Here is a 24,337-nt window from a genome sequence, read left to right as displayed (position 1 = left end):
GTGTGGGGCTGGTCTGAGACCACAGGGACAAACGGACACCGACTGTAGCTGACGTGGCCCACTTACTTAACTGGCCTCCGACTACGCACACTTGTTTAGATGCTAAAAAACGTTGCTGATACTCCTGGTCACAGATTCCCGTGCAAGAGGGCATTACGGAGGGCCTGACTGATCTCCTGGTAGCTGCTGCTTCCTGGGGCATCTTCTGCCTTCTTCTCCTTTACCAGGACTGGACTGTGCACGTTATGGCTGTCGTCACAGAATCTGGACTCTGTGTTTTCTAGACCAGGCAATCAAGGTCACGACTTGCTGTGCCCACATCCAGTACCGCTTTGGAGTCTGGGCTGGTGGTCATGTGGTGACTGTTCCTGAGGAGGTGCTGGCGCGGGCTGGCATTCAGTCCTGCAGTAGTGCTGTCGCGCACACAGACCTTTAGACCTCTCCCGTTTTCTGTAAATAAAGGCCCAAAACACAAAGCAAGAACTGTGTTTGGTTTCGGGGGCCGGTCTTCGAGGAGGGGAGCTGAGGAACGGACTAGTGACGAGCGGTAGTGCAGGAGCAGAAAGGAAGGTAAGTGGAGTTCTGGAGAATCCAGTAGCGGTCGGCCAGTGCACTTGGGTGGCGGGTTTGGAGGTAGGATTTGTCTTAGAGCTCCAGCATTCTCTCTCAGGTTGGTCTGTACAAAAACACCAATTCTCCTCATCACAAACTTGTGATTGATCTTTTTGCTCCCAGTCCTTTCTGTGCTTAGGTGTTCAAGTAATTTCCCCCAAACTCCCACACCTCCAGGGCTCGCGATGCTGAAATGTTTTTTTAGCAATTTCTGGCCTCTCTTCCCTAGTGTTTGGGAAGATAGAATAGCTAGGGGGCATCTGTGTAGAGTCGAGGGCGTGATGAATTTACTGCAGGAATTAGGTAGTGAGTATAAGACGGCTGTTTTTATTTCCAAGGTTGAAGAGTCAGTCGTTGATAGCACAGCACATTGTCAAGCACTTGGGCGCTTGCACCGAGCTTTGGCTCTTTGGAAACAGGGAAGTGCGGGTCTGCACTATGCTATCAGTTTGAATTGTTTAACTTTAAACATACAAGTTAAATTTTACAACTTTTTCATTGCTTTTTACCCTAAGAGACTGAATTCTTGACTTCACCAAAACCTCTCCTGTCCAAGTCAACAACGACCTTCACACGGCCAAGCCCAGTCATTTCATAACACCTTGATCGGACACATCCTCCGTGAGCTCTTTGTCCCCATGGTCTCTGGGACTGGCCTGCTTTCCTTTGCTGAGTGAAGGAGACCCCAGGGTTTGACCCAGCTACTTCCTCTCTTCTCCACAGTTACTTGCTGGGTCAGACTGCCCCTGCTCATGAGTGTTAAGTGCTGAATTGCCTGTGTTTATATCCCAAGGGTTAGTCATTGCCCCGAGGTTAACACGCCCAGAACGGAGCTCTCCTTTCCCATTGGCCCACTCTGCTCTGCTGTAACAGTCTTCCCCGGCCTTGCAGGCTTCCGGCTAGTGGCTTTCATCTGTTGTGTATGCCCACGACCTGGCCATCATTCTTGATTTCTTTCCTTCTCTCGGGCCTCTTACTGAACCTCTCAGCGGATTCTTCCAGCTCTGCCTTCGGACTGTTTTCATCATCTAACTACTTCTTGATGCTTGGCCCAGCCTCCGCTACCCTCATCTCGTCCATACTCTTCCAGTGACCTCTTACCTAATCTTTTTTCTTCTTTTCCCCCATCATTTTCCTTTGCCCTCTTACCTGTCTCCTACACAGAGGTAATACTTCTAAACCTTAAATTAAATCATGTCATTTTTCTGGTCAAAACTCTCAAATGGCTTTGTATGACTCAGAACGTACCTTGGCCTACAAAGCCCAGTGTGATGCCATTTTTCCCGCTTCTCGTTCTGCCGTAGTCATCGTGGTCTTGTTATTTGTCAGACGTGCCAGCCGGGCTGCTGTCTGGGGGGCATTTGTACTTGTTTCCTCTGCTGGAATGCTCTTTGCCTAGAGTTAGGGCTTTGTTCAAGTATTCCCTCCCACTTCTACCCCCAGTGACGTTTGGTCCCTCTGCTCTGTGTCATTCTTCCTGCTGCCACCACCTGTCAGTGTTGGTATTTCCTGCTGGGTTGTAACTTCCCGAAAATAAGGGATGTTATTTTGTTCATTGCTCTTTCCCCATTGCCTAGAATTGGGAGGGGGATGAGGGGGAGAGATGATCATGATGATTTAACTGGAAATAAAACTAATCTGTCCCCTAGGCTTACTTTCTTAAGTCTTCCTTGACTAAATTGCAGTTTTCATTTCTTTCTGAAACATTTTACTCTAGGGGTGCCTGGGTGGCTCGGTTGGTTAAATGTCTACCTTCTGCTCAGGTCATGAACTCAGGGTCCTGGGATCGAGCCCCACGTCAGGCTCTCTGCTCGGCAGGGGAGTCCGCATCTCCATCTCTCTCTGACTCTGCTCTCTCTCTCAAATAAATAAAATCTTAAAACAAAAAAAATTACTCTAAGTCGTTATTCCCATATTACGGAATGTTTGCATTTATTTATTTATTGAATGTGTAATTTTTACATTTTTAATACACTTCAAAAGTATTAGCGAAGTGAGGTTTATCTTTGAACTGATTTGTTTCCCAGCTTTGGAAATTCTGAACTGTGGTGTTTGTTTTTTCCTCCCTCGTGGACCATTCTCTCTCTTTCCCTTCTTCCTTCCATCTCTTGAGAAACAGACAACCCTTGTCCGGACGCTCGGACCCGTTCTGAGTAGACTCGTGGTTGTGCCTCAGCCTGCCTCCCTGGGCAGTCCTTGTATTGTGGGGACAGCTCCTTGGGAAAGGCGAACGTGTCCTGGCAGTGGGCTGTCTCAAGGCCCCCTTGACTTGAGGACGTGCTCCACACCTGGTGGGGGCTGTGAACTGCATTTAATTCCCAGAACAGCAAGGGAGGTCTTAATGTTTTTCTTTCAGTTGAATGGAGGCTCAGAAATGTTAAGGAACTAATAGTACAGACATAGCCTTTCCGTCTCCCTTTCTGCCTTTGCAGAGAGAACTAGTCACTGAGAGTTGTGGATGACCGTTCCCTTACTTCAGCTGTTCTGTGCTACTCCACTGTCCGCATCAGCCCGGCTAATCTGTCCCAACCCCTACGTGGAAATGATCAGGTTGTTTGTATTTTTCCACTGTTACAGCTGTGTATTTCATGAACACCCTCGTTCATGTTTCCTTCTGTATAAAGACAATTTTTAGCATGGACACCTGCTAATTACTTGGTCATAGGCCATGCAGAGACTCTGTTTACCCGGCCTGGCAAATTGATCAGTTTGCGTTCCAAATTCCAGAATGTCCTCCCTCAGTGTATTCAGACTTTTTTCTTTTAGAAGCTGGACTATATGAAATATTTATTGCTTATATATTACCCTGATTTCAGTGAATGGACATGTTTTCTTATGTTTATGGTCATTCCGACTTTCTCTTTGAATTGCCTGTTTATATATTTTGTATATATTTTTTCCCATGAGCTAATTGTCTTTTTCACACTGACGCACAGAAATTCTTTGTAAAATCTGAATTCTGATTTTTCGTACGTTATGTATTTTAGAAATATGTTGATGTTATGGTTTCTCATTTTTTTACAATGTTTTTACATTGTTAGGTTTTTTTTTTACATTTTTTCTCATTTTGTTTTACAGTGTCTTCTGTCACAGATTTCAAAACTTTTCAAGTAGAGTTGAGTGTATCTTTTTTTAAGTTTTATATTTTTTCTTGTTTGATGCATACATTCCATGTTTTACTCTGGAAGTTTTACAGTGGCTTTTTACAGTTGGATGTAGTCCCCTTGGGATCTCTGCAGTATGGTTGTGTACTTCCCCTCACCCCGTGTAGTGGGGGCCGCAGTGCTGGGCATTCTGGGGCCACCCGGTACACCTGGTTTTCTGGCTTTCCTTCTTGGAGTTTGCTTTCTTTTTATAAACTCAGCGGTATACTTAAGAGAAGGTTTATTTTGTATTATCTGTCGTATAAGGTGATGGTTCCTGAGTGTTTAGTGTACCGTCATGCTAGAAGTGGGAGTTTTACAGTATTATTTTTTTTAAAGATTTTATTTATTTATTGACAGAGATCACAAGTAGGCAGAGAGGCAGGCAGAGAGAGGGGGAAGCAGGCTCCCCGCTGAGCAGAGAGCCCGATGTGGGGCTCGATCCCAGGACCCTGAGACCATGACCTGAGCTGAAGGCAGAGGCTTAAGCCAGCGAGCCACCCAGGCGCCCACCCCCCCCAAGTCTTATTTTTATACAACGGGGTAAGTAAGAGGCAGTGTTGCTTCGTGATTGAAAAGTATGGCCTCCTGTTTCAAAATTGCCTCAGTAGGAATTCTGGCCCACGGGTATTAGCTGTGCCCTCACGGTTAAGTGAGTCGGTCTTTCTCAGACCCAGTTCCTCCTTTGCAGGACAGGAGAGCGGTAGGACCGGCCTCTAGGGTTGCGGTTGGCGCTGAAGGAGCGGACGGCTGGGGAGCTCTCATCTCAGCACCGCGTTTGGCTCCTTCCGCACTAACGGAATTTTTTAGGAGGGATACCCGGATGTGTTAGATGTTCTTGTGTCTGTGTTGTGTTTCATTATCATTATTCGTGTCTTGTTTTTCCTTTCCCTTTCTCGTTTCGTTTGCTGGAGCAGAATGTCTTCCTCTTTCGTCTCGGAGCCGAAATTTGGGTCCGTCTGCCTGTGTTAGTGTCACTTGACGCCATTTGTGGGCAGAGGAGGCTTCCAACAGCATGAGGGGGTTTGACAGTGTATGTTTCGGGTTGACTCTGCCTTCAGTATCTTAAGTTGAAACAAAAGCTCTTATTTGTCGCTGTTTGTTACCGTGCCCGCGGTCACATCCAGACCCAGCAGCCTCCGCCTCAGACGTCCTCTCAAGCCAGGTGTCGTGAGCGGCGTGATTTCGTGTGGAAGAGCACCGTGATTTGTAGGTTTTCGTTTCACGGACTGTAACACTCACTGTATTTCTGCATCTGTTTGTGAGGTCGTGTCTATGCCATTGTGCTAATTACCCGAGGACTTTATTCCACAGTGTGCTTTCTGTTGTCTGTATGTGCGCGTGCATCAGCTCGTGCTGTTTACCAGTTGGCATGAGCCGGGCGAGGAGGTGAGAGTATTCAGTGACATTAAGATGCGTCTGTCCAGCGATCGCCTCTCTCCGTGCTAATTCTCTTGCGCAGTTACTTGTTAAGAAGGCGCCTCACTTGACCTGTGAGCTGTCCTCGGCGTGGCTCTGCCCTACATAGAGGTTCTGTGTTCCTTTTCTAAACTAGTGCTCTTAAAAATCCTCCTTAAGGACAGGACTCCTTTTCAAGGTCCCTGTGCTGACTTACACACCTTACCTGTTTGTTTTTCTCTTGCCTGGTCCTAAGTGGCATTCCAGTCGGCTGGGTCATTGGCTAAGGCAGAGGGAGACGGGAAGTCAGGTGGGAAGGTACTGCCTGGCACTGACTGTGCGGTTCAGGAGCATTCCTGATACCAAGGGGGAGAGTGCCAGCCGTGTGCACGGCAAGCGCGGAGCCTGCCCTGACCAGAGGGCTTGTCGGGTTTGTGAAGTTCCCACTGTAAGACCACCCTAGTCCGTGTCACTTCTGCGGCATCGTCGGTCCCACTATTAGTTTCTAACTCGTTCTTTTCTCCTCTGTCCCAGCCCCCTCTGCGTATCTTGTGTAGGACATAGAGGACAAACCACAGCCTGTATTTTATGGTCGTACTAATGCAGTTCTACCATAGAGCTTTGAGGATATTTTTAATTTAGGAAAGTTGCGTGAAGATTGTTTTTTTTTTTTTTTTTATCAAAGTAGGTTGAATTATGAATTCGGTTTTTAGTCTGCTGTACTACTATAGGAGAAGGATACGGATGGCAGCATTTTGATTATAGGAAGCGTCTTTGAATCAGTCAGCAGAGAATTTACTTCGATGTGCAAGCTCCGTAAGTGTGGGACAGGACAGTCCGCTTGCTTCTGTGTGCAGCTGCTGCGGTGTGCTACCCTCGCTCAGATTTAGAAGGTCCTTCTTAGTTACTTATTTTGTTTTGTTTTTTGGGGGGAGATAACATGTAAGCGGGGGCATGTAAGAGGGAGAGAGAGAATATCCAAGCAGATTCCCCACTGAGTGGGGCGCCTGATGTGGGGCTCCATCCCATGGCCCTGGGATCGTGAGCTGAGCTGAAGCCAGGAGGCAGGCACCTCGCTGACAGAGCCACCCAGGTGCCCTGAAACTCCTTTTTTTTTTTTTTTTTTAAAGATTCCACCTTTTTTTTTTTAGATTTTATTTATTTATTTGACAGACAGAGATCACAAGTAGACAGAGAGGCAGGCAGAGAGAGAGAGGGAAGCAGGCTCCCTGCTGAGCAGAGAGCCCGATGTGGGGCTCGATCCCAGGACCCTGAGATCATGACCTGAGCCGAAGGCAGTGGCTTAACCCACTGAGCCACCCAGGCGCCCCCTGAAACTCCTTTTTAACATTTTACGTACTTAAAAAAGAATCTCAGTACAGATTTAAGAAGCAGGTTATAAAAACACATTTTCTAATTTTACATTCTTGGCTTTTCTTTTTGATATTATCATACTGTGATATTGAGGACAGAGGTCAGGAATTCTGTGTATGTGGATTTGGTTATAGTCAGATCCTTGGAAACTTTTGGATATTGAGCTTCAAAAGCAATTTATAAATGTTGTAAAGTGTCAGTTTTATTCTATAAAGTTAACTATTTCACATTTTTTCAGTTACTTTTCTTATGGGCTCAATTGTTTTTGCTTTTGTATTTTGTTTTGCTCGAGATGGGATTCGGTGCCTTTCAAATGCGTGGTCGCGAGGGTGCGCACGAGAAGTGGCATTTGTCATCAGTGCCTTACTCCTAGCGGCTGCTTTTAGATACCGCAGGGGTGTGGTGACCCCAAACGCGGTGGAACAGAGTCGCCTCTCCATTTTGTAGGCAGGGAACCCGAGAGCTCAGGCATCTTGCCCGGAGCCCACGTGAGCGTTCAGTGAAAACACCGGAGTGAAAACACCGGAGTTCGAGCTAATGTCCACCCATTTCCAAGGCCCCGCCTCCCTCCCTCCCTCCTCCACACACCTGCTGCTTGCTCAGCGCGAGCTGCTGACGCGTCGCTTCTGGTGTTACTTCATTCTCTTCTTAGAGAATCCAGCTCCTTGAATTTTTTTCTAAAGCATCTGTATTTTTATGAAAATAGATTTATTTCATATTTAATAATAAGTTTGTAATTATAATTTATTTTTATATTAAACACTTTTAATAAGGAAATTAAATAGATGTAACTCCTTTATATTCATCCCCATGACTTAAAAATTTTCAAGATTTCATTGTTCTTTTTTTGTTTCTTAAGATTTTATTTATTTGAAAGAGAGTAAGTGAGAGAGAGCACGAGCAGGGGGTGGAGAAGCCGAAGGCAGAGGGAGAAGCAGGCTCCCCGCTGAGCAGGGAGCCCGATGCAGGCTGGATCCCAGGGTCCCGGCATCGTGACCTGAGCCAACCGCAGACGTTCAGCCGCCTCAGCCACCCAGGCGCCCTCAAAATTTCATTGTTCTTAGTGCATTAGTTTTTTTTATTTTAGCTAACTATTTTTAAAGCAAATCCTGAAAGCTGACATGGTTTTCTTCTACTTCAGTGTGTATCCCCAAAAATCTAACCATAATGCAGTAATCCTGCCAACACAGTTTAACCGTATTTTCTTACTGTTCTCTAATATCTAATCTGTGTCAGATTTCCCGGTCTCTCGGAAAAACTGTTCTTACAGTTAATTTATCGGAGTCAGGATGCAAACAGGGTCCACACGTCATATTTAGTTAGCTTAATGTCTCTTTTTAAGCTGGAGCGTTCCCACCCCTCTCCAACTGGACATGTTGGAAAAAACTAGCTAAATTTTCCTAGAGAATATCCCCATTCTGGACTTCCCTTTTTTGTTTCCAGGGATGGTGGTGGCATTTGACTTGTTTCCATGGCTTTAAAGCAGCATTGGCTTCAGATCCAACTATTCGATAAGAATGCTTGGTTCAGTAGTGCTGTTTGTGGGCTGTGGCCTCCCACTGGCTGCAGGGCAGGAGGGGGCCTGTCCCGCTGACCCTCCAGGGCAGATTTGCAGCATAGTAGACCTGTGCCTAATCAAGGAGGCCTTAAAAATTGTGATATTCTATCACTTCTGTCACACTGAGTGGCTGGAATTTTTCTTTAAAAAATAGAAACAAATTTTCTGCATGTAAGTTAAGGAAATCCGAGTTTCTGAGTTCTTTCACTTTAATTGCTTATTTTCAGGCCAAGGAATTGGTGCCCTAGTTACCTGCAGTGGTGACAGTGATTATGATTTTGTTTTCGGCTTGCTTGGTTTTCTTTACTATCATGAATGTGAGAATTTTTTTTTTCATTTTTCTAAAATAAGCCTTTTATTTAAATTCCAGTATAGTTAACATACAGGGTTGTATTAGCTTCAGGTAGACAGTATAGTGACTCAGCAGTTCTATGCATTACACAGTGCTCATCGTGAAAAGTGTTTTTTTTTTTTTAAGGTTTTTTTTTGTTTGTTTGTTTGTTTTTTAAGTAATCTCTACATCCATTGTGGGGCTTGAATTCAACAACCTGGAGACAAACAGGCATGTGTTCCACCAACTGAGCTAGCCAGGCACCCCTTCATAAGTGTCCTCTTTAACCCCGTCACCTTCCCCCGCATCCCCTCACCCATTTCCCCTGATGTCCATCAGTTCGTTCTCTACCGTTAAGACTCTGATTTTTGGTCTCTCTCTCTCTCTCTCTCTCTCCTTCCCTTTTCCTTTGTGGGTTTTTTTTGTTGTTGTTATTTTGTTTTGTTTCTTAAATTCCACATACAAGTGAAATCCTATGGTACTTGTCTTTCTCTGACTTATTCACTTAGCACCGTACTCTGTAGATCCATCCAGGTCGTCGCAAATGGCAAGAATTCATCTTTCTTGTGGCTCCTGTTGCATCGTGCCTATGTACGCGACCTCTCTGTCCTCGCATCAGTGCAGGCACCTGCGCTGCTTCCCCAGTGTGGCTGCCCTTGGCAGTGCTGCTTTATTTTTATGTGCTCCATGTTTCGGTCACTTGTAATTGTTATTCTGGCCGGCGCTCAGATGACCCCAGATTTGGCCAGGTGCACCTTTTGGTTGGCTCGAAGGTTCTCTTGAATGAGCCAGTTAGTTTTTGAGAACTTCCTTTTTTTCTAGCATAACAAAATGTACCAAACTCATCTTGTCCATTTTCTGACATATACCCGAGTTCAGCCATTTCTCCAAGGAGCCCTGATGCCTTTTTGCCTTTTAGTGGAGAGTGTTAGTTCGGATCGTAGTCTCTGTGCTACACATGCTTATTTTTTGGAGCTTATCTTTTGCTTCAAGGTCTCTGCATGGGAAGAACTAGGAGACAATTAACTTTTTGTTGGGGGGAAGAATCCATGAATTTCTGCTGGTGTTACCTGTTTAGATTTGGCCTTACAGGGTTTTTACCTAATTTCTTTGATTTTTTAAAAAATTTTATCACCTTCTCTTAAATTGCAATCTTGTTTTATAACTATATTAACACGATGACTTGTTTGCTTTATTCTATCAAATCGTTCTGTATCACACATAACACCGGTGTTGCTATTAGCAGTAGGACTCGTGAGTGAAGATTAATGTTTCTTTGCAAGATATTTGTGCTTAGAGTAGAATTTACCAGGGAGGTAAAGTCAAAATACTATTTTCCAACATTACTTGAAAAAAATATTTTTTCTGTATAGTAATGTAACCACCCTGTATACTGGTAGACATTAATTTCAGTTTGTTTTAAAATTTTAGTGATTATTTTTTGTTAAGATTTAATTTTTGTTATTGAAAATAATGAGGCGGCTCCGCAGCTGAAGCTGTGGTCAGTCTCGGGTGCAGAGGCGCCGCTGCCCTCCCGGCGTCCTCTTGCAGATGTGACGGGGCGCATGCGTGCTCGTGCTCCTGCGCTTCCGCGTGAAACGGGCCTGCTGCGCGCGTCCCGCTCCTTGCTTCTTCCCGCGGACCGGGCCGGACCCCGTGGAAAGAGCTCTTCCTCCTGCCTGCCAGTGGCGGCGTTGCCCGACAGCCGCAGCCGTTCCACTGCCGGTGCCCTGCGCTGGGTCCTGCGCACACTCACGCCTGCACAGCCGGGCCGGTGGGGCGCTCAGGCCCCCGTCTGTGCTGGCGCGGCTGCGCTGGAGCCGCGGAAGCGGGGCGGCGTGTCAGGCTCACTTTGCCTAATATTGCCACACTCTGCTCCTAAGGGAGTAGGTGCCTTTTTTTTTTTTTTGGCCACCACCCAAAATAGAGTATGTTGTTAAATTTTCAGGTTTTTACCAGTGTGACTGTTGAGAAACGGCATCTTGTCATACTTTATTTGAAGTCATTTTGTCGTGGGTGAGCTTGTTGGTCCTTTCTGATACTTGAGTCCTGTTTCCCTCTTTTCTGAGCTGTCTGTAGTTTCTGGATGGTTTTTGGCTCATTTTTTTCAAGTGAGTTATTGGTGTTTTTCTTCTCAAATTTTAGGAGCTCTTATTTTTTATTTATTTATTATTTACTTACGGGGGGAGGAAGCAAGGAAGGGATTATTCTCAGAGCCAAGCCAAGGCACACAGCCGTGGTAGCAGGAGGGGCAGCCCCCCAGGCCACAGAGTGGCAGTGTGCCCACCCCCAGCACAGGCAGCGTGGCCAGGACGGGGTGCAGCAGGGAGCGTCAGGCCTGTGGGCTCCTGTGCCCCCGCGGGTGGTGCTCAGTGGGTGCTGCAGTGGGGCGCTGGGCTGCGAGGGAAGGGGCATCTGGATGTGCCTGGAAAGGTCCCCCGGAAGCCATTCAGGGCCCTGCAGGAGGATCTCCCCAGTGCACCCGTGGTGTCTGTGGGTAGAGCCCGGCTCCAGGCCTCACGGCTGGCGTTAGGGAACAGCGCCCAGGCAGGTCCTGCTCGTTGGTGGAGTGAGGAGCGCTGCTCCAGCCGGGCTTCTCCAGCACAGGCTCTGGAGCGCCTGCCGGCCGTCTGGCTGAGCCAGCGGCCACCGCTGTCCCCTGCCAGTTCCACCAGGAGGATCTCAGGGACCACTGGCTGCCCATAGCCCAGGGGTTCACCTTCAGTCTTCCGTGCTCTTCATGTGGAAGCCCAGCGTCAGGGCGGCGGTGTTGTTTTCCCCATGGCCCTTGTTGAGGGGAGAGCTGTTGACCAGCGTCGTCTGGGCTGAGCGTGAGCACGCTGAGCTCCCAGTGTTTCTGACTCATCTTCACGGTGGTCCGAAGCCCTGTGGTCCCTGTAGCCCCCCAGGAACTCTTTCTACGTCAGAAAGAATATATTTCTTTTCTGCCATGTTAGTTGGAAATGCTTTTTCCCCGAGTTTGTCACTTGTTATGACACGTACCCTATTGTGTGCTTTTTGTCCTCCAAATGAAGATTTATGTGGTCAAATTTGTTAACGTTTCTTTAGTTGCTGAATGTTATACATTTATATTCTAGTATATAATTTCTTAAATATGTATTTCCATAAAGATGTTTGTTATATAGTAAAAACTTTAAAACCACCATGTAACCTGAACATGTGGGCACTGTGGGAGGGGGGACTTAAAACTGTTCATGGAAATGTTCCCCATGACTGTGGCCAGACTGCAAGGGGCACTGTCTTGGGATTAGGGACGCCATGTAATCTCATTCATAGGGGCCGTCACGGCTCAGCCGAGAGAGCATGGCATTTTGTGTGTGCACATGTGTGGGAGAGACAGTAGGGTTACCAGGTTTGTAGATCAAGGAAATGTGTCAGCCGTATTGTGTCTGGACTTCATCAAGGAATTCAGCAGTATTCTTGTTTCTTTGTATTCTTGTGTTGATGATCTGGGTCTAAGTACTGTTAGATGAATGAGGAGCCAGTTGTACTCAAAGGCTGATTAGCTCCAAGTTTAGCGCCACGCTGGAGAAATGTTACTTGTTGGTAACTGGCATGCAGATGACTCGGGAATTTAAATTTACTGGACTCTCCATGAAAATCAGTAATTTAGGCGATAAGCAAAAGGCTAATGTAATCTTACATTGCATTCATTACAGGTGTGGTGTTAGAAACAGCAGTATCGGACTTGACCAGAACTACATGTTGGGAGTCCTGGTGATGAGTTCTGGAAATGGTATCAGGCCGGGTGGATAGCACACAAATGTGTTCAGGAGAGACGTGGACAGAGTAAGTGGATTTGGAATTTTGTCGCAGGAAAGAGAACAGTTGGAGGAACTAGAATTAGAAGGCCATTCTGGAGAGGGATTAGACTTGTTCTAAACCCACAGGTCTCTGCAGGCGCCATGTTGTCCCTGGAGGACGTATGCAGATGTCTGGAGATGGTTTTGGTTTCACAGGTGGGTGGGAGCTTCTGGCGTCCAGGTGACAGAAGCTGGGTGCTCTCAGCATCCCAGTGCATAGCACACCTCCCACAGTGCAGAACTGTCCAGTCCCAGATGTCATGGTGCTAAGTTCAAAAAACGGTTCTCAAACTAAATTGGTTTAACTGTCCCCTATAATATGACAAAGAATTGCATTTTACCTTGTAGTCCAGGGTATACACAGGAGTAACTGGAATTAAGATTCCATGAGCTGCTACGTACCCCATTTCCTTACCCAGAGGCCATTGTACCCAGTAGAAGTCTGTTCTCCTGTATACCATTTCATTAGTAATGGGAGGGAAATGATCATTCATAAACCACCGTTTGAATATAGGCCTAAATAATACCAAAGGGTAAAATAAGCCCAGCTGGTGAAGCTACCAGAGATGTGTTTGCTTTCTTCATTAATGAGATTATACTCGCATCTACTTCAAAATTAGAGTTCTATTAATCCACTCTGGAGTTTATTTAGTGTGTTAATAAAGATGCACTAATTTTTACTATATTATGGTCTTTAAAAATTACGTATTTTTTTAAAAATTAGGTTTTATTTATTTATTTGACAGAGAGTACAAGGAGGGGGAGCAGCAGAGCAGCAGGCAGAGGGAGAAGGCAGGCTCCCTGCTCCCAGAACCCTGGGATCATGACCTGAGCCCATGGCACATGCTTAACTAAGTGAACCACCCAGGTGCCCCCAAAATTATTTTAATAATTGTGTTTTAATGTAATTATTTCCTTTGTAATCTTTTGTATTTTATTTAATGCATTTAAAATTTTTATTCTGAGAACAGATTGATGGGCTTTACTAGACTTCCAGAGAATCTTCGGCAAAGTTGATTTTAACCTCTACATCAGATTGGTGGCATTTAGGGTTGTTTTTGTATATCTGTTATGCAAATACACTTAAAGATTACACTGAAATATACACCGAAATGTAGACATAGTCTTTGATCATGCATGTGCTGATCGCTCTCTTGTCAGGTGGTTCAGTGCGTCGTCTAACTGGTCTTGTTTCAGTCCACAGTGTGTGTATGTGTGGTAGCCATTGGAGACTTAAAAATTCTAACAGTATCATGGGGAAAACCTTCACTTTTTGATGCCTCCCCCTCACCCCCCATGATGCGGACTTAGGAACTGGGTAGATTGCTGATTCCGTTAGGGTCTCGCAGCAGAACGCAGGTTTAGCTCGCGGTGACGGTTGGCAGAGTCCGGGCTCACAAGATTAGCCACGGGGGCGGACGACGGTAAGAAGTCCCTGCAGGCAGCAGCGCTGAGCGTCTCCGATACCAGGGGGGCCTCCTGGTTCTCGCAGCACGCTGTGCTCTCCAGTGGGCGACAGCTCGTGTATACTGTGTGAAGGTGTTTGTGCACCGGATGGGTTTTTGTTAAGAGTTAGTAGAATGGGAGATGTGCTTTGTTGTCTTTGAGGGTGTGTGTGTATGTGTGTGTGTTTGTGTGTGTCTGTGTGTGTGTTTTAATCCAGAAAACTTGCTTTCCACCTGAAAGATAACTTTCCGCCTATTCAGTAAACTTGGTTTTTCTCATCTTTGCTGAACTGGCATCGAGATGTTAGAGGTACAGTAGTTGGCTCACACTTGAACAGGGGGACACTGTGGTGTGTAACAGATTACAAATTTATTTTCAGACAAAAGATATTTGAATTATTTTATTATAAAAATATGACTGCGGGGTCAGAGAGGCGTGCTCTCACGTGATTGTACACCCATTTGCGTTCCTACCCACAGAGCAGTGGTGCCCTGTGGAAGTCCTTTCTCACGGAAGAGGAAACAGATTCTGCAACAGTTCTGTAGAGCTGGGTTTGGAGGTGAAGAGAGGAAGCTTTTTTTTTTTTTTTTTAAGGTTGTTATGTATTTGCTTGAGAGCAAGCACGCACACATGAACCAGACCCCCCCCCCCCCCCCCCCCCCACTGAGCAGGTTGCCCAATGTGGGGCTCAATGCCAGGACCCTGAGATCGTGCCGTGAGCTGAGGGCAGACGCTTAACCCACTGAGCCACCCAGGTGCCCCAAGAGGAAACTCTTAATTTGTACTCTGTAGTTATCTGAAGGGTGTTCAGTATAAAACAAACCCATTTACTTAATTTTTATAGAAGCCTTGTAAGGTACCATTTACAGGGTGCCATAATTAGTGCCATTAGAAACAGAACGGGGGCGCCGGCCCGGCTCTGTGGGCAGAGCCTACAACTCTCCATCTTGGGTTGTTCGAGCCCACCATCGGGTGCAGACGTGACTTAGAATCTTTTAAACAGAAAAGGAAAAGGGTGAATAAGCAAAGAAAAGAGAGACAAACTGACTCTTAATACAGAGAACAAACTGGTGGTTGGGGGGAGTGGGTGAACTAGGTGAAGGGGTTAAGAGGACACTTGCGGTGGTGAGCGTGAGAACTCTGTGTAGTTGAACTGTTACATTCTCCACCTGAAACTGACGTAGCACTGGATGTGAATTATACTTGATAAGAGATACATAAATAATATTTTAAGAAGAAAACGGAGGGTTTCTTAGGAGCCCCCCTCCCATAGGAATGGGGAGTAGGCCGGAAGGGCAGGGAAAGGGCCCCCTCTGGGAATGAATGCCATGGGAGGAGTAAGCATGAGCCTGGCCAGGACGTCCTTTTACAGTTGTTACTTATTTTAAGCTTTCCTGAAATGCATATAATTTTGAAGAGTATCCTTGAAGTACTGGTGTTTAAGAAACAGTGTTTATATAAGTAAGATTCCAAAAACCCATATTCAAGTATTTTTTCCATCTTCTACCTAAATTATTAACACTCAGATGGCTCTTGTCTAGTTGATCAATTTATGTACTAATAATGTGTGTGTGTTTTGAGACACAGCCGTATTTTTTCTTAACATTTGCACCTATTTTTGGAAGCACCAGCGTTAGGAATGAATTTTCTGTGTGTAATAAAGCAGTGTGTTCTGTCAGCGGCCCTTTTTTCCGCGGGGAGTCGGATGACTACCCGTTCCAGTCAGCGTTGCTTTGCTGTGGGCTGGAAGTGGCTTCACACGAGTGCCGGTCACAGTGAGAAAGAGGGACTAGCACTGCCCGCCGGTTGGCTTTAGAACCAATGCTTCTGAGTACTTTGGGCAAAAGGAGATGTAGGATTGCCCTGGTGAGTTTTTACTGGTTTGGGGAGGGCGAATTGATGATCAGTTGCATTGATTAAGATATTGGTAAAATACTTCAAAGTGAATCTCCACCTTTAACCCTTAGTTCTTTGCATTGGCTCTCTAATAATTGATGATACAGCCTTCTGCGGTTTGGGGTGGTCGTTGCTTTTGGTCTGTTCTTTCTGATAAATATTAAAATAGTTTTGTTTCTGGGTTGTCATTAAGTCCACTCCAAGGAGTGTTCCATTTCCATTGTAATAATCCTTGTGGTGATATTTCTCAGGGAGAAGTTTATACAAAGGTAAGTAAGTATACACCTTTAGGGAAGAAAGAAACTTGTTTTCCTGCCAGGAAAAAATAACCTGTAAGGAAAGGAAAACAGGTGATACATTGTATCTTCTGCCTCTAGATTACTGCCCTTGGCACATGGTGGCTGCCGGAGCTGATGGTAGTGCTTACCCCGGTGTACCCCAGTTATTGGCCTGCCTGCTCCAAACTCAAGTGTCTTCCTGAAAATATGCTGCTAGCAAGTGGGCAGTACATTTAGGTATTGGGGGACCTACAACAGTGTTTTTAAATTTTAAATAGTGTTGTCTTTTGCGTAGTTTGTGTAAGGACTTTGTTAAGGAAGCATTTGTCTTTGTACAGTTGTAACTGTTAGCCTGTCATTGAAACTTCACGGCTGCTTATTACAGATTGGAAGTTTGTCCCAGAGCCCATCTCAGTTCAGAACAGACAAACCACAGCTGGAAGAGTCGGATATTGTTATTGGAAGTTTTGACTCAAATTTGTTGTTATTTTTATGTGTGAAGCAATGTACTAGCGACTGAGGGAGGGCCTAGAACAATGAATCAGAGGCCCCTCAGGAAAGCTTCTGTCTAGTGGGAGTGCTGATTGCTCATTCTTTATATAGTTTACTCCTCAAAACAAGCTTATTTGTATTTTATAATCAAGGAAATTGGAGCTCACATGCATATCGGAGAGCTCACTCAAAGACACAGCTATTAAGTTGAAATGCCAACTCATTTCTGCCCTGCTGCAAACTCCAGGTGTCCCTCGCACCCTGCAGCGTGCGGGCTCACAGGCTAATAGAGAAATTCATCAGGCACCGCGCACAGTGTGAGCCTCGCCTCGCCTCGGAGCCCAGAGTGAGCTTTGAGAATCTTGTATCCGGATGCCAGATCTGTCTAGGCGGGGGTTGTGGCAATAACTCAGAGGTTATTGACCCCTCTGAGTGTCAGAATTCTTTCTCTTCACTGTTTTTCTGGAACCCCTCTTCTACGTGTTGTAAAGAAATGGAAGACGTTCATACCCATCCTCCTCTAGAAGATGAAGCGTCTTGAAGGAGGGTTAGGGCATGGTGGTGTAAGAGTTGTAGTTTCAGGGGACAGCTCATGCTGTCTGTGTCTCAGCCCTGCTCCTTGGCGAGCTGTCTGATCTGAGTTCAGACAGACGTAAAACCTCCGTGGACTTTGTTTCGTAGCCCCTGGAAAGTTGGGATGATAACAGTACCTAATTCATGTTCGAGGAATTAAATGCTGAACTTTTCGTATCTGGCACACGGTAGCTCTTAATATATGTTAGTTATTATTAGTTATATTATAACTAATATATATTAGTTATTACTACAGTTGGTTTGATCTTTGAGGTTCAGGAACTTGATTTTATCAATCTTCTCAGGTCTGATAAAATTCTGTGGACTTAGTCACACAGGCCAAACTTATTTTTTGAATAATTAAACAGTGCTAATGTATTAATTTATTCAGGTGTTATTCTAGTAATAGCTGTACTCAGGTATTCTGTGTGACAATGAGGTAACCAGGCAAACTAAGTTATTATTTATTAACATTTATATAGTGCAAATGAAATCAAAGGTAGTTTTAGTAGGCTGCTTTATTTAGGCTCACTGTAGAACCTGGAGATTTGTTTTTTTAAAAACATCAACAGAAATACTATTTCTCTGTAGACATGCTGTTGCTTTTTGGATCTCTGCCCTTGGGTTTGTTCCTTTTTTTCCTTTTATCTCAACATTTTATGTGAGATCAGTAGCAAAACCACATTAATAACAGATTCTGTATTTGTAGTTTCCTCTTAAAAATGGTAGTAATCTGTACATAAGGCATTTTCATGAGGGTGGTTGAGGGGTCTCCCCTTTTCCATGCTTGTGGTACCAGATTCATTCTTGATGGTTTCCTCTGTGTTCTTGCCCAGTTGGGCGTTCGCTCCCCGATCTTTGACGTCTGGTAGCGTGGAGGTGTTCGTGGGCAGTTACCAGAGAAAGTGGTGTTTTCTTGTCTAAGCGCACCTGGCTTAGTCATGCCGCAAATGATGGAAGATTACTGTGTTAGCAAAATGATCAAGTGGGAGGCTACTTTGCCTTTTTGGTTCAACTTCATCTATAAAGCATGAGGCATGGGAGGAGCCAGGGTAGTTTTGCCAGTTAATGTTTGAGACTGTTAGTGTAATCTAAAGGTGATTTCAGAGCGGTAGTGGTGATGATAGCATCAGAATCCTGGGATCGCAGTAGGACTCCCATAGAGACCTAAATTTATTCAACTAAAGGTGTAGAGTAATTCTTGTTTCCTCCTCTGCAGTCTTAGGATAGCCTGAGGGGGGGGTGGATAGGGAGAGTGTAACCTGAAGTGGAAACATTTGGATGTTGAGAGGGACAGGCCAGGGGACAGGTGAGGGGAGGGGCCGGCCAGCAGAGGAGAGCTGGGGAAGCTCTGCAGGGGAAAGCGTTCGGACAGCTCTTGACATCGAGGAAGTATAGGACGTACTTGGCACGCAGGAGCTGTGGTTAATACCGGGAATGTTGTGCTTATAGTGCTGGTCACAGTGGTACGGTGCCGTGCTGACACGCACGGTCACAGCTCAGCGGCGTCTCATGTGCTGGTCGCAGTGGTACGGTGCGGTACGGTGCTGGTCGCAGTGGTACGGTGCGGTACGGTGCTGGTCGCAGTGGTACGGTGCTGGTCGCAGTGGTACGGTGCGGTACGGTGCTGGTCGCAGTGGTACGGTGCGGTACGGTGCTGGTCGCAGTGGTACGGTGCTGGTCGCAGTGGTACGGTGCGGTACGGTGCCGGTCGCAGCGGTACGGTGCCGGTCGCAGCGGTACGGTGCTGTGCTGACAGACGTGATTACAGTTCAGGGGCGTCTTCCACAGGTATTGTTACTTCATGGAGGTCCAGGGGTGCCAGAGTAAAAGACAAACCTCCCAAAAGGATGTTGTTTGACTTTCTTTGCCACCTGACCTGAGCTGTACAAAGACGCAGTTTATAGGATTGTTGAGAGACAGGGGCAGGGCTGTTAGTACCCATTTTGCTAACTGATAAAGCTTTTTCAGTGTCACCCCCATAATCAGTGGCCCTATTTCAACCCAAGATCTGTGCTTCAGTGGTGTGTGTGTGTGTGTGTGTGTGTGTGTTTCTTTTTACACACATGTTAACTTACCCTGTATTTCCCTGGGGCAGTGGGAAGTGGGTAGGACAGACTGCCTAGTGATCTGACAGGGTCTGAGCAAGCATAGTAAAGCTTTGGGGTTAGAAGTATGTGTCAGTGTTTCATTTTCTGCTTTACTTTTCATATGGTTTATACAGTTAGCCACATTTTACTGTCCCATAACTATTACAGTTATTAGGTCATAATTATTAGTGAAGAATCAGCAAATAGATTGGGAGGAATTAGAGAAAACTTAACTTGTGATGGGCTTTGAGCCCGTAGGACGGTCTTTGCCAGGAGTAATGGGAAGGAGTGACATCATCTGACTTGCTTTGAACGAGACTGTGGCTGGATCCTTGGTGTCTGTCGAAGGTGGATGACTGGTTGGGCTAGAGTGGCGGGCGACGGTAGGAGGAACTGATGAGCCTGTGGACCTCAGTCACACGGGGGGCAGTGAGGGTGGCCAAGGAGTTTAGAATGTTATTTTTCCAAAATCGTATCTTTTTGTTTTCTTTTAGGATTTGGAGTTCCATGGAGTGATGAGATTTTATTTTCAAGATAAAGCTGCTGGAAACTTTGCAACGAAATGCATTAGGGTGTCTAGTACTGCTACCACCCAGGATGTCATCGAGACGCTGGCGGAGAAATTCCGGCCTGACATGCGGATGCTGTCGTCCCCCAAGTACTCCCTCTATGAAGTGCACGTCAGTGGAGGTCCGTGCGCACACTTGGGGCACTGGTGGGGGCTCCCCAGCTCCCCAGACGTGCGTTGGTCCATGGGGCAGTCTGGTCACAGCCTACTTTCCCGCGGGGGCTTCTCTTTCTGGAGGGGCAGGCATAGTGCGGCGTGTCTGCGAAATGTCCATGTGAGACCCCGCGGGAAGGTAGCGTGCAGGCGCTGGGTCAGCAGGGATATGTAGCGTGGTGTGTCCTCATTAAAATTTTGGCAGCCCGAGGTGTCGCCCGCGCACCGATGACACAGGGCGCTGCTTGCTTCTGGAGCCGTGGTTCTTGGAACTCTTACGTGCAGATTATATATAATATGACAGTTTATTTTAACCCCAATAGACGTTATGTGAGTATGAGTCATCAGTCTTACAAAAATGAGTATTTTCTAATGTGAGGCAGTATATTTTCACTCTTCTTTGGGGATAATTAGGGCATCTTGAAGAAATTGTCTTAGGTAGATAGTAATTTCTCCTTGTTTTTAATTAAGTTTAAAGTTTCTGAAAATATCCTATGTATCTGTATCAAGCAGCAATTTTAAGTTAGACTGATTAGAAATGTGAAAATCTCTAAAAGTTTTATGAGTCCTTCGGAAGTATTGAGTCACCTATAAAAAAGGCAGCTCTCAGTGAGCACGCGAAAGACTACGTTCCATCCAGACCGGAATGTGGCACCTGTTCAAGTCCATCCCCGAGCCCTCTTTGAACATAAGTTGTCTCAGCTTCAGAAGTACAGTTTTCTGTGTACATGCGGAATTCGGGGAACACTTTCGTACTGTGTGCAATTTGGGTATGACCACACACTCTTTTCTCCAGTGGGATGTCAGGTGGGCCAGGCTCACTTACTACTCTGGTGACGTCATGAGGGCGTCCCACACGCAGATGGTGCCAAAGCTAGATCTCACAACAGAGGGGACTTCCTCTGGATGGTTTTTCTGAGGTTGAGTTTTTCCTTTACCTCGGAATCCTTACAACGAGGTTATCGAGAAGAAAATAACTCACTTTCAGACCTTTTTGTGTTTTTACTTTTTGGTCATTTGAAAGCCACCAAATGAAGTGTTTGGGGTAACGCGTAAGATTGAAATTTGAGATCTAAAAATGGAATGATTTTGATGAAGTTTCTTTTAAATTTCCTTTAATTAAAAAGTAAACTGTCTTCCCTGTAAGGGGGTGCGTGCCCAATAAAGGTGTCTGGAGAAGGCGGGGAAGCCACCCACGCCCAGAGGTGAGCGGCTGGGACAGGCTGACTCTGTCCCTGCACACGTGGTGCTCATCACAGCGGGCTGCACCTGTGCCTGCCATGCAGGGAGAGCCCTCGTATGCTTGTTCTCCGTTTTCAGATCAGGGAGCCCGTAGGGTGTCATTGATTTTCAGTAGCACCTGTGGGTCAAAGGAAATACTTAACATTTCATTTTACTGAGTAGTTCAGTTCAGACAAGTTAATAAGTATTTATACTCTAATAACAACTTGATAGATGTTTGAAAAAATTGTGCATGTAAAATGCAGGGAAGACTAAAATTTTCATCCCTGATGGGTTTGTGTGTCCTCATTTCCTGTCCACGTGGGTCTGGGGCAGTCTGCTGGTTTGTCCGGCGCCACGGAACTCCTGCTTTGACCCTGCCGTGGCACTAGCAGAGGGCACGAGGCGGTCTGGTGTGGACGAGGGGCTGCCTGCGGCTAGCAGTGCCTGCAGCGCCCACCCAGTGCACCTCGTTTCCCTGATGTTTCCGAGGGCCCCTCGCCTCGTGCCTGCAAACCGAAGGTCCAATGTGCGGAAGCCCAGGCCCCGAGCCGCACCCCGCCGTCCGCGAGACTCCGCTCCTCTCCTTTCTGTGTTTCAGGATTCCTTATGTGAAATCAACAGGGAAAATAAACAGAGTTCTGCCTGGTGTGAGACCCACTAAGGCAGAAAGAGATTTTAAAAGTTAAAAAGTTGCGGTAGGACCCTGACTGTGTTTACACTTAATAAGTAGGCTCATGTTCTTTAGAATACCCCACCCTTGGTTTTGTTTTTACTGTTACAATTTCAACTTAGTTGTTCTCAGAGTTATTTCTCTAAAAATACACTGTGAAGGATTTTGATCTAGTACAAATTTTGCAACAAGAAGAACTTGGTAATTTTGGTTTGTAGCAGGAATTTCAAACTTCATCCATTCCCTAATTTATTGCTCTTTCATTTCTCATATTTTCAATTCATAAAATAATAAATTAGAATTTGTTATTTCTGTATTCCTATAATTAACATTGCTGTTTATAAACAGTATTTACTAAAAGCCTGAGTAAGTCTTTTTATCCTTTAAATTTGTCCCGTTCATTCCTGCTTCCTTTACCATGGTGGTTCTCCAGCTGGCCTCCACCTCCTGTGTTTGCCGCCCTCAGTGTGGACATTCTACGGTTTCGTGGATGCTCTTTGCCAGCTGTAGGCTTCTGCTAAGCGGCCAAGGTGTGCCGGGCCCTCAGGATGCCCACTCCGTCACCATCCTGACCAGTACATGCCTAGCAAGCGAGGAGTATTCTAACCCTAGCACTTCACCCTGACGAGGACATGGGATGGTGGTTTCCTGGTGGGAGGTGCTGTGAGGGCTGGACCTGGTGAGCTTGGGAGATGAGGGATAGAAAGAAGAGTACAGCAGTCACTAAGACTCGTGTGAGAAGGCAATCTCACAGGTTGACTGAACTCCTGTGTTATGTTAACACTGTTTCTTTATTTTCCAATTGCATATATGAGATAATTTGATTTACAGAATTAGGCTGATAGCAAAGCCCTATATACTTTTTTCCCCCTAGTTTGCGTATAATTCTTTTATTTTTCCAGTTGGATTCTAAATGTCATAAGGACATTAGCCCTGGTCATTGTTGGGCACATGGTAGTATATATTACAGTGGCAACAAAACAGTAAGTGAGTACAACTAGCGCCTCACAGTTTAAATGACGTTTCAGCCTGTTAGTAAGTATTTGTGGTGATGAAGTATCTTATATCTTAATTTAAACGTATATGAGAATATTGTGCTAGCATTAGGTAGCTTTGCTGTGCTGATTAACATATGCTAATTGGGATTAGCATAGTAATAAATTAAACGTATATGAGAGTGTTGTATTAGCTGGTGCCGGTGAATAACCATGACTTAATTTTTTTTCATTTCATGATTTGAAGAAGAAAGAAGATTGGATATAGATGAGAAGCCCCTTGTTGTTCAGTTGAATTGGAATAAGGATGATCGAGAGGGCAGATTTGTTCTTAAGAATGAGAATGATGCCCTTCCTCCTAAGGTAGGGTCCCTCCGCGTCCCGTGCTGGCGGCGTCCCCTGCTGGCTGTGTCCCATGCTGACCACATCCTGGGTCCAGGTCTGACCATGGTGAATGACAGATTCACGATAATGGGAGGACTCCACTGACCTGTCCCGTCTGCTGCTTTTCCTAAATGACTTTTTTGCCCTTCTCCCAGTAAGCAAACGGAAAGGACTCCTACTTCTCTCTGTTTCATCCTGTTTCGCTAAATAATCCCCAATATTGCTGTTTACTTTTGCAAAGAAGCATTATGGAAGCTTTTGTTATTAAGAGATTGAATGATCAACTAATCAGCCCCAGGTTTTTTACCAAATTAGAAAGTCAGAATATGTTTTAATAAGAATCATAAGGGAAAATAGAACTTTAATAACGTATTATGCGTAGATTTTTCAGATACAACTTAATAGGGCACATTTTCAACCTTTTCATACCCTGTGTAAGATAAGAAATTAGCAGACTTTCTGGGCTGAGGTCATGCAGTGATGCTGAAACTCTCTCAGGGGTCGGGAGACGGGGGTTCCTGTGCCGCTGTTCTTCTGCGGAGCACTACGAAACACAGACAAGACTCGAAAACAGCTGTCATCTCTGTGTCAAATCAAGCGGCACCTTACACTAGAATTCAGTATTGACAAATGATAGCAAATGCAAAAGTCAAGGATATTTTGAAAAAAATCTTCTGTTTAATCATTTTCCTCAACAGATTGGGAAAGAGTGTCATTGTTCACTCTGGAAACAGAGACGTTCCACCTTATTTCCGTGATGTCGGTGTTCTGTGCTGAAGAGTGTTAGATACACGGGCTGTGTTCTCGGCCTTACTTGTTACGTGCTTCAGTGGCTTGGCATTTGTAGCAAATTCATATAAAGGAATAACGGACATCTTTCTCTCTCTCTTTTTTTTTTTTTCTTTTGGTCCATGTTTTATTTCATTCCTGCCCCCTGATTTCAGCTGATGTGCCTTGCAGTGGGCCAGAGATCTTCTTCCATGTGCATGAGAGCTCTTATGAGGGTTAGGACAATGCTGAAGTGGCTAGCAAGGAAAATGGAAATGCTAACTTAGATAAAACAGAAGGTAGCTTATTTCCCAATACAGTAACCATTCTTTCGTGCTTTTCTTGATTCTTTACCAGCCTATTAATTATCCCCCCCCAAAAGCCTCTGTGTCATCTGCTTAGCAGGCCATGTTGTGAGTTAAGAATTAACAAGCAGATAAATAAGATCTGGGAAAGAAATTGGAAGTCTTAGCACAAACAGCACTTAATAATTTTGCTCTAAAAAAGTCAGCTTCTTACAGTATGCTTAACATTTGTTTTGAAGTTAAATATGAAGTAGA

At 45.4% G+C, this 24,337-nt stretch overlaps 1 protein-coding gene across 3 annotated transcripts in view; it reads left to right on the top strand.

Moving 5' to 3' along the window:
• LOC111158727 (afadin, adherens junction formation factor) overlaps nt 1-24,337 on the top strand; it is a 133,993-nt gene that overhangs the window by 16,589 nt on the left and 93,067 nt on the right. For 2 of the 3 annotated variants that reach the window (XM_022520960.1, XM_022520961.1), the window contains exons 2-3: nt 19,510-19,705; nt 22,876-22,988. In XM_022520960.1, the coding sequence (XP_022376668.1) occupies nt 19,510-19,705; nt 22,876-22,988 (309 nt within the window). Of the gene's footprint in view, nt 1-19,509; nt 19,706-22,872; nt 22,989-24,337 lie in introns of all 3 variants that reach the window. The other variant, XM_022520959.1, reaches the window with a different exon arrangement.

The sequence above is a fragment of the Enhydra lutris genome, unplaced genomic scaffold (genome assembly GCF_002288905.1).
Source record: "Enhydra lutris kenyoni isolate GAN:26980312 unplaced genomic scaffold, ASM228890v2 scaffoldscaffold62, whole genome shotgun sequence".
NCBI classification, from domain to species: Eukaryota; Metazoa; Chordata; class Mammalia; order Carnivora; family Mustelidae; genus Enhydra; species Enhydra lutris.
The sequence above is the reverse complement of the archived record's forward strand: the minus strand, read 5'-3'. Positions and strand labels throughout refer to the sequence as shown.